The sequence below is a fragment of the Phyllobates terribilis genome, unplaced genomic scaffold (assembly GCF_046119375.1).
Source record: "Phyllobates terribilis strain yellow unplaced genomic scaffold, ASM4611937v1 Scaffold_7__3_contigs__length_470593459, whole genome shotgun sequence".
NCBI classification, from domain to species: Eukaryota; Metazoa; Chordata; class Amphibia; order Anura; family Dendrobatidae; genus Phyllobates; species Phyllobates terribilis.
The window spans coordinates 181,987,209-181,997,269 of NW_027362767.1; the positions used below are offsets into that span (position 1 = coordinate 181,987,209).

The following is a 10,061-nucleotide window of genomic DNA, read 5'->3' on the forward strand; positions in this document are numbered from 1 at the left end:
ATACCCTTACTTCTTGCTATTACAGCAGTATAAATAATTTTTTGACTGTTAAATGTGGCTGTACTGTTCTGTATATTTGGTTATGTGCTTGTATTAATGAATATGCTATGCAGACTTTTTTGTAGATCTTTTGTGGTATATTATTGATCATTCCACATGGGAATTTACTTTATTTATTAGACCACATTGGCACCTTGTTGAGATGTTATGATTAATTTCCAGTCTCTGTATTTATAATATAACTCTGACAGTGGATATAGGTATAATAAGCTATTTTACTGTTTCTGTAAATTGGATTTGTGGGATCTCTTTGGCACTAACATTTTTTAACTATTCTATTGATGGAATAATAAAGATTTACTATTTTAGTGCATAGCTGCCTTTGCTTCCTTTTTCTTTTTGGATTTCACCTCTATATATAGCAGATAAAACAGAATCTACCATTCACAATAGGTGGTGTCACTGCTCACCTCCTCCTCCTGTACAATGACTGATAACACCTCTATATACAGTAGATAACACAGGATCTACCATTCACCATAGGTGATGTCACAGCTCACCTCCTCCTCCTGTACAATGACTGATAACACCTCTATATACAGTAGATAACACAGGATCTACCATTCACAATAGGTGATGTCACAGCTCACCTCCTCCTCCTGTACAATGACTGATAACACCTCTATACACAGTAGATAACACAGGATCCACCATTCACAATAGGTGATGTCACAGCTCACCTCCTCCTGTACAATGACTGATAGCACCTCTATGTACAGTAGATAACACAGGATCTACCATTCACAATAGGTGATGTCACAGCTCACCTCCTCCTCCTGTACAATGACTAATAACACCTCTATATACAGTAGATAACACAGGATCCACAATAGATGATGTCACAGCTCACCTCCTCCCTTCACAATGACTGTTGCACACGCTCTTTAGATGCTCTGTTTCTTTGTGGCTAATGTACATGTGTTGTTTCCTGAAACAACAGGATGTTACAGTCTAAAAAAAGGCCCCAGTGGCCGGTGTGAGAATTGCACAATTTCTATTTTTTTTATTTTCAATACAGATTGTGATATAGAAAAAATACATTGCCAAACATTCTTGAAAAATACATTTAAACAATACGTAACCTTCTGAGTATAGTCTGCCTTTGAGAAGACATAATTCCATTCCCAAACAGAGAATGACTTTTATTACAGCAATTACCATTTCTTGACATAGAGCAGATGAGGCTCATATTCTGCGCAGCCTTTTCTATATCTGCAGTCGTCTCTAATTTAGCAACGTAATTCACTTATTTGGTGCTTAGTTTAATGTTTTATTGGGAAGAAAAAAAAAATGAAAGAGAACCTTAAAATGTTAGCATTGACTTCCACCACAGAGGGTTCTGGCCAGACATCACCTTGGTACAGATGGCACATGGTTTATGGCCAGGGTGGACCTGCTGCGTGCTCCCATGTCTGGAGGGCGCTTTAACACCAGGTAAGTGATATTACGGCTGGACTTTGTCCGATCAGTTTGGGGATCTGGGATTGTAAGTATTCGGGATTGTAAGGATCGGCTGCTCACATCACCGGGAAGCTGGCGAGGCTGGCGATGCCACAAGCGTTCTTCTTTTCTCGGGCCATCAGGACGTAGCCTTTTCTGCCCCATTGCTCTCCCCAACTAGAAGACAAATGGTCAATAAGCAAATATTTTGTAGTAATTTAGCAAAGCATGGTGGTCACCCCCGAGAGGCGCCGCGGAAACTTACTGTCCAACTGCAGCTATACTTCTGATTTGCCATAATTGCCCCAGATGGTGCAATATGACAATGTGGCCCACGGAGCAGAAAATGCTGTGCCTCTCTGATGTAGACCCCAATATGATTGAGACTGTACAAGGGGAGAACGTCACACACCTGTTTTTGATGATCCAGTGCTTTGTGCCCTTTATGTTTCCATAGCCAACAGCCAAAACGGCATGGTTAACCCCTTCAGAATCACAGCGCTCATCATAATACACACCTAAAATGACAGATTATCAATGTATACTGCCAGTGAGAAAGTAAGAAAATAGAGGAGCGGTTGCAAGAAAGAAAGAAAATGGAAAGAAGAGAAAGAGAAGAAAAAAAAAGGAAAAAAGAAAAGTATAAAAGTAAAAAAAAAAAAGAGAAAGAAAGAAGAGAAATGAGGAAAAGCAACATTCTGATTGACAGACCTCACTGACATTTACCAGACCAATACTAGATAATCCAAGAAGGCCGCTCCAGTAATATAGTGCAGGATCTGATGGACTCTATCCGCCTTGTTTGGGTCCAAACACAATATTTTTATAGCGGAAAACAGTAAAAAAATAAAAAAAGATTTTGTTTGGAACAAACCTTAGCCATATGGGCCATCATAGTTTACACTATTTTTTTCTGGAGCTTCCTTGCCTTCTTCAATTATTAGAAATAGATAGATAATAGATAGATAATAGATAGATGATAGATAATAGATAGATAATAGATAGATAATAGATAGATGATAGATAGATAATAGATAGATAATGGATAGATAGATAATAGATAGATAATGGATAGATGATAGATGATAGATAGATAATAGATATATAATAGATAGATGATAGATAATAGATGATAGATAATAGATAGATAATAGATAGATAGATAATAGATAGATAATAGATCGCTATCCAGAAGAATGCTTCTCAAGCTTGAGAAAGTTCCACACTTGGAACGAAACGTCGCCGTCACAATGGGACAATAAACATCTCATTAATTTTGACCTTGGAGTGCTGCCTCCATTATTTTGGATACTATTGAGGTTTGGTTCTGTCTGGGGGGCTTTGCACCCGCTATTTTTGTTTGCTGTTACTAGTGCTGCTCCTATTTTCCAATTTTAGTTAGATTGATAGATAGATGTTACCTTTACTGTAGAAGTGGAAAGAAGGGAGGCTGGCATCGATGCTGACGGACACAGGACCAACCTGGGCCACCGCTCGTTTCAGCGACTTCTCGTCTCCTTTGGGGATCTCCTTGAAGCCCCTGCATCCAGCAGCTTTTCCCGACGGGTTGTAGAGGCAGCCTTCATCCTGGTAGAAGTGAACTCATTAAATGAAAGACCTCCACATTTCTTTTATATGTATTATTATTTTTATAGAAAAGAAAAAAAACCATAAATATCTAAGTTGATGCCTCCATTGATCTCAAAGTAATGTTTTTTTTATATAGCACATGCCATCTGATGGCTTCTGGTACCCAAGTAAAATGTCTGCACTAGTTTCGAGAAGGTCTCCCCATGGTTTACACATACTGAAGACATCGGTGGATTAGCTCTTCTAAGGCTCACCTGACCAATATAAGGATAATAGGCATTCGAGTCTATGCCATTATTATCCCTCACGTAGCCGAATGCATTGGTCATGTATCCTCCCTGACAGCCATAGTTATCAGTATCACAGTCCACCAGGTTCTGAGGGCTGAGGGACACCAGTTGTCCTGTCTTCTTCATGAGTTGACCCTCAAGTGCTCCCACTGAGCTGAAAGCCCAACACGACCCACAGGAGCCCTGCAAAAAAAATACATCTCAGAGTATGCCAGGTATATGGAAATTGGGGATAACGGTCTCAATCTCTTATATCCAAGTTTCACATGAGCTCCCTGGGGCCCAATGGAGGAAAATATTCCTAGGGGACTACTTCTATCTACACAGAGCAAATGTCTATTGCATCATGAACTCAACCTCCCAATAAAGGGGACAGAACCGTGTCTCCCTCCCATAAGAGGGGGCGGGACCGTGTCTCCTTCCCATAAGAAGGGGTCGGACCATGTCTCCTTCCCATAAGAGGGGGCGAGACCGTGTCTCCTTCCCATAATACGGGACGGGACCGTGTCTCCTTCCCATAAGAGGGGGCGGGACCGTGTCTCCTTCCCATAAGAGGGGGCGGGACCGTGTCTCCTTCCCATAAGAGGGGGCGGGACCGTGTCTCCTTCCCATAAGAAGGGGTCGGACCATGTCTCCTTCCCATAAGAGGGGGCGAGACCGTGTCTCCTTCCCATAAGAGGGGGCGAGACCGTGTCTCCTTCCCATAAGAAGGGGTCGGACCATGTCTCCTTCCCATAAGAGGGGGCGAGACCGTGTCTCCTTCCCATAATACGGGACGGGACCGTGTCTCCTTCCCATAAGAGGGGGCGGGACCGTGTCTCCTTCCCATAAGAGGGGGCGGGACCGTGTCTCCTTCCCATAAGAGGGGGCGGGACCGTGTCTCCTTCCCATAAGAGGGGGCGGGACCGTGTCTCCTTCCCACAAGACGAGGTAAGACTGTGTCTCCTTCCCATAAGAGGGGGCGGGACCGTGTCTCCTTCCCACAAGACGAGGCAAGACTGTGTCTCCTTCCCATAAGACGGGATGGGACCGTGTCTCCTTCCCATAAGAGGAGGCGAGACCGTGTCTCCTTCCCATAAGACGGGACGGGACTGTGTCTCCTTCCCATAAGAGGGGATGGGTCCGTGTCTCCTTCCCATAAGAGGGGGCAGGACCGTGTCTCCTTCCCACAAGACGAGGCAAGACTGTGTCTCCTTCCCATAAGACGGGATGGGACCGTGTCTCCTTCCCATAAGAGGGGATGGGACCGTGTCTCCTTCCCATAAGAGGGGATGGGACCGTGTCTCCTTCCCATAAGAGGGGATGGGACCGTGTCTCCTTCCCATAAGAGGGGATGGGACCGTGTCTCCTTCCCATAAGAGGGGATGGGACCGTGTCTCCTTCCCATAAGAGGGGATGGGACCGTGTCTCCTTCCCATAAGAGGAGGCGAGACCGTGTCTCCTTCCCATAAGACGGGACGGGACTGTGTCTCCTTCCCATAAGAGGGGATGGGACCGTGTCTCCTTCCCATAAGAGGGGGCGGGACCGTGTCTCCTTCCCATAAGAGGGGGCGGGACCGTGTCTCCTTCCCACAAGACGAGGCAAGACTGTGTCTCCTTCCCATAAGACGGGATGGGACCGTGTCTCCTTCCCATAAGAGGAGGCGAGACCGTGTCTCCTTCCCATAAGACGGGACGGGACTGTGTCTCCTTCCCATAAGAGGGGATGGGACCGTGTCTCCTTCCCATAAGAGGGGGCGGGACCGTGTCTCCTTCCCATAAGAGGGGGCGGGACCGTGTCTCCTTCCCATAAGAGGGGGCGGGACCGTGTCTCCTTCCCACAAGACGAGGCAAGACTGTGTCTCCTTCCCATAAGACGGGACGGGACTGTGTCTCTTTCCCATAAGAGGGGATGGGACCGTGTCTCCTTCCCATAAGAGGGGGCGGGACCGTGTCTCCTTCCCATAAGAGGGGGCGGGACCGTGTCTCCTTCCCACAAGACGAGGCAAGACTGTGTCTCCTTCCCATAAGACGGGATGGGACCGTGTCTCCTTCCCATAAGAGGAGGCGAGACCGTGTCTCCTTCCCATAAGACGGGACGGGACTGTGTCTCCTTCCCATAAGAGGGGATGGGACCGTGCCTCCTTCCCATAAGAGGGGGCGGGACCGTGTCTCCTTCCCATAAGAGGGGGCGGGACCGTGTCTCCTTCCCACAAGACGAGGCAAGACTGTGTCTCCTTCCCATAAGACGGGATGGGACCGTGTCTCCTTCCCATAAGAGGGGATGGGACCGTGTCTCCTTCCCATAAGAGGAGGCGGGACCATGTCTCCTTCCCATAAGATGGGGCAAGACAGTGTCTCTTTCCCCTAAGAGGGGGCGGGATCGTATCTCCTTCCCATAAGATGGGGCAAGACCTCCCATTATAGTGGGTGGAACCATGTCTCCTTCCCTTAACAGGGGGCGGGACCATGTCTCCTTCTCATAGGAGGGGGTGCGACCCTGTCTCCCTCCCATCGGAGGGGGCGGAACTGTGCTGCCTTCCCATATGATGGGGCAAGACTGTGTCTCCCTCCCATAGGAGGGGGCGGGACCGTGTCTCCTTCCCATAAGAGGGGGCGGGACTGTGCCTCCTTCCCATAAGACGGGACGGGACCGTGTCTCCTTCCCATAAGATGGGGCAAGACCGTGTCTCTCTCCCATTGTAGTGGGCGGAACCACGTCTCCTTCCCATTCGAGCAGGCGGGACCAGGTCTCCCTCCCATAGAAGGGGGCGGGACCGTGTCTCCTTCCCATAAGAGGGGGCTGGACTGTGTCTCCTTCCCATAAGAGGGGGCGGGACTGTGTCTCCTTCCCATAAGAGGGGACGGGATCGTGTCTCCTTCCCATAAGATGGGGCAAGACCGTGTCTTTCTCCCATTGTAGAGGGCAGAACCACGTCTCCTTCCCATTCGAGCAGGCGGGACCGTGTCTCCTTCCCATAGAAGGGGGCGGGACCATGTCTCCTTCCCATAAGACGGGACGGGACCGTGTCTCCTTCCCATAAGAGGGGGCGGGACCGTGTATCCTTCCCATAAGAGGGGGCGGGACCATTTCTCCCTCCCATAGAAGGGGGCGGGACCGTGTCTCCTTCCCATAAGAGGGGGCTGGACTGTGTCTCCTTCCCATAAGAGGGGGCGGGACTGTGTCTCCTTCCCATAAGAGGGGACGGGATCGTGTCTCCTTCCCATAAGATGGGGCAAGACCGTGTCTCCCTCCCATTGTAGTGGGCGGAACAGTGTCTCCTTCCTATTGGAGCAGGCGGGACCATGTCTCCTTCCCATAAGAGGGGACGGGACCGTGTCTCCTTCCCATAGGAGGGGGCGCGACCCTGTCTCCCTCCCATAGGAGGGGGCGGAACTGTGCTGCCTTCCCATAAGATGGGGCAAGACTGTGTCTCCCTCCCATAGGAGGGGGCGGGACCGTGTCTCCTTCCCATAGGAGGGGGCGGGACCGTGTCTCCCACCCATAGGAGGGGGCGGGACTGGGCTGCCTTCCCATAAGAGAGGGCGGGACTGTGCCTCCTTCCCGTAAGAGGGGGCGCAACTGTCACTAAGAGGGGGCGGGCTGTGTCTTTACAGTAAAAGGGGACCATACTTGTTGCTCTACAAAATGTGTGGCTATGTCTATGTCCCTTAATAGGAAGTGAGGGCGAGTCCTAGTTTCTCTTCTCCTGCTCTCTTAGCTGTCTAATTGTATATATGCATTAGAGAGGTGGCCTTTTAGCTCAGGGCAAGCAAGCCATAGGACACTGGCAGAAGCAATGGAAAATGTATGTGTGTGTGCGGGGGGAGTTCCAGCACCTATAGGATGCTGATGAAGAAAAAAATTGGTGGCATGTTACTGAGAATCAGGACAGTTCATGGACATATTACACTCATATGAACACCAAAAGCAGAATATTACCTGATTTTGCACGGGGGTCACATAACCTTTCTTTCTGTAGTCAATATACTTTGGGATTCGGGCTTTCCTGTCCTCTTCATACGTGTTATTAGACTGATGATTGGACGGGATGCGTAATCCAGTCATTGTATGAACAATTTCTTCGCTGGTCTATCATGGAAGTAGAATTAAATCGAGAAGTCAAACAAAATGCAAAATTATTTCCTTTCTCAATGTGATCAGCTCGAGGGACCATTAAAGGGATGTTCCCAGCTCTTTAGGTTGAGGCATATCGCTATTTCATCCCTTTAGTTACCTACCTATCATGTAGTTTCTGGGACTCCGGGACCGTAAGGGGCAAGTTTTATGTAAAAACTTCCCAAGTGTGGGCATTCCTCAGATTAGAGGGCACTTCCAGAAGGGGCAGGGTTGGGGTGGGACTTAAACGTCCCCATGAATGTTGACAATTTATGACTGATGAGGGTCTGATCTACAGAGTCGTCACCAATCCTGAAAAAGGAGGGCCCAACACTCTATTTCAGTTTTGGGTCCCTTTCACTGTTTTACGTCAATCCCTTTAATAAGATGGCAATATCCCTTTAAATAGTGATACTCGGAGGTCTCCTAAACACAGGAGGTCTCTCACCATGTCTCCCAGATGGTTCATTGCCAGGTCATACGTGTGCTTCCCGGCAGAATACTCTTTGTTGTGGTTGCTGATGAATTTCAGATTCTTCTCCCAGATGTGACGTCTTTTAATCTCGTCCAACTAAAAACAGGAATAAACACACTAACAATTTGGGCTGGAGAAGAAAGCCCAGATTTGGACAAGGGGAAAGCTGGCTTAAAGGGTTTGTCCAGGATAAGATAAGCATGGCTGGCTTTCAACAGAAACAACGTACCACCTATCTACGTGTTGGGTCTGCAGCTGAAGTAAATGCGGCTGAGCTTGAATATTGTGTGTGGACAGGAAAGCATACTACCTTAAAGGGTCCTGTCACCAGATCAAAAGTGACCAGTTTTCAATCTTGTTTCTACTTCAGCTGGTCCCCTGAGTATTACGCTTTTTTTTTTTTTTAAATCCGCCTTGCGGTTCCAGAGATATGGACCTTTTTGTTAGTGCCCTTTGTTATGGCCTTTACCTAGGGGGTGTTGCCCACAGGGTAATGATACACGCCCTAGAGGATCCCGTGAGACACGCCCCCTTGTGGAAAGCATAAAAATTAGCACCAAATTAAAAGGCCCACATCTCTGGAACCGTATGGCGGATTTTAAAAAGACGAAAAGCGGAATACTCAAGGGAGCAGCGGGAATAAAAATAAGGTAAAAAACTGTTTTTGCCAGGTCCTCCTTAAAGGGAATGTTAAACGAGTCCCACTAAACCTAACAGTTCCTCACTGCCCTTAGCGTAATGGCAAATCAGTCTTGAAAAAAAGATCGGATAGTCAAGGACTTGGCATAACATGGACGAGCGGGTTGGTTACAATCACTCTTCATCCAAGCCTGTGCTATTAAATATGGTAGATTTTTCAGAATTTTGGAGGCAAACCTTTTTTAAAGGGAATTAGTCTGGAGGATTTTCCTCATGGAACCAGTAGTATGGCTACCAATGTGTCTGCAAAATCAGGCTTTGAAATTGTATGCAAATCTGACTCGAAGTGTACTGGATTGACACGCCCCCTTTCACTTCCAGACTAATTTGCATATTATTTTAATGCTTGATTTATCAGCACTGGGACATTGGATCTGTACAAAAAAAAAGTATCATCTTTATTGTTGGACAAGAGCCAATACAGCCAGCTATACCACTACTTCCATCAGAGGTTCCTGTTAAAGGTACCATACACACAGCAGGGCAGAAGGGCACTTACCCGACCATTATACTGCTTGCTATGAGTCCTCTTCCATAGTTCCCAATCAGAGTCCAGCATCTCATGTCGATATAGACTGGTCCGCACCAAAGGAAGCAGAACAACCACAAGACTGACCCAGAACATTGCTGAAGGAAACCTACAACTGAGAACCCAAGTCTGTAAGGCTGTGCTCACATCAGTATTAGAGTCAATGGTAGGAGCCTCTGTTTGTAGCTGGCTGCAGAATGAGTTCACTGAGAATCCCTCAGTGAGCTCGTTCTGAAGGGCAATGTTTTTAACAGTTATCTGTCTTTTTCTCAGCTTGCCCGTGCAGATTTATAGCCACATGAAAGTCCAGCCGAACTTTGTGGTCATGAATCGGCAGAGAGGAGCTCAGAAAAAAAGACAGATAAATCAGTTGCAAACGTCTCAGTTAACTCCTTCTGCAGCCACCACGGTGAAACAAAAAACCTGTAAACGCCAAGCAGTGCAAAATTTTTGAAAAAAAAAAAGATTTTTAGCCCAAAATACATGCACTTAAGAAGGTGGGAAAACTAAAAAATAAATTGCAAACCCAATCCCCACCCAATTTATAATGGAGTCCACCATGCTCCATCGAGGTGCCCATGGAGCACCATGCGCCTCCGCTACAGAGCCCGAGGTGGAGTGATTGGTCTTTACTTACGTTCTGGACGTCTTCCTAGATATCCTGCGGCCGGACTTCAGGCTCGTCTGTTCCCTTCAGCCTCTTATATATTCCGGTATGGGGAAGTTTTAGTGGAAAACATTGATACAGGAGAGCTGGAGCCGGCTGAGTCAGCCCAGACCTCGACGCATCTCTACCGGCAGCTTCACAAGAAAATAATGGTTATAGGATGGGGGAGTAAAAGGTTACACACCAGGGATGGGGAACACTGGGGTAATGTG

General features: G+C 47.5%; 1 protein-coding gene across 1 annotated transcript; it reads right to left on the minus strand.

Annotated features, from left to right (window-relative positions):
* Nucleotides 1-1,153: 1,153 nt before the first annotated feature.
* Nucleotides 1,154-9,861, minus strand: LOC141153049 (cathepsin K-like). Its single transcript, XM_073637727.1, has 8 exons — nucleotides 9,820-9,861; nucleotides 9,153-9,297; nucleotides 7,928-8,050; nucleotides 7,303-7,452; nucleotides 3,345-3,563; nucleotides 2,922-3,087; nucleotides 1,913-2,018; nucleotides 1,154-1,677 (listed from the first exon to the last, which is right to left on the minus strand). The coding sequence occupies exons 2-8, from the start codon at nucleotides 9,276-9,278 to the stop codon at nucleotides 1,578-1,580; spliced, it is 990 nt and encodes a 329-aa protein (XP_073493828.1). The 5' UTR covers nucleotides 9,279-9,297; nucleotides 9,820-9,861; the 3' UTR covers nucleotides 1,154-1,577.
* Nucleotides 9,862-10,061: the final 200 nt, after the last annotated feature.

What these genes read in the sequence shown, in the direction of transcription:
- LOC141153049 (XM_073637727.1), bottom strand. Translation starts at nt 9,278, where the DNA reads ATGTTCTGGGTCAGTCTTGTGGTTGTTCTGCTTCCTTTGGTGCGGACC. An exon ending in GCAAGCAGTATAATGGTCGG is followed by an intron (nt 8,051 to 9,152) that starts GTAAGTGCCCTT and finishes TCCTGTTTTTAG; the next exon opens with TTGGACGAGATTAAAAGACG. An exon ending in ATTATCCTTATATTGGTCAG is followed by an intron (nt 3,088 to 3,344) that starts GTGAGCCTTAGA and finishes CACTTCTACCAG; the next exon opens with GATGAAGGCTGCCTCTACAA.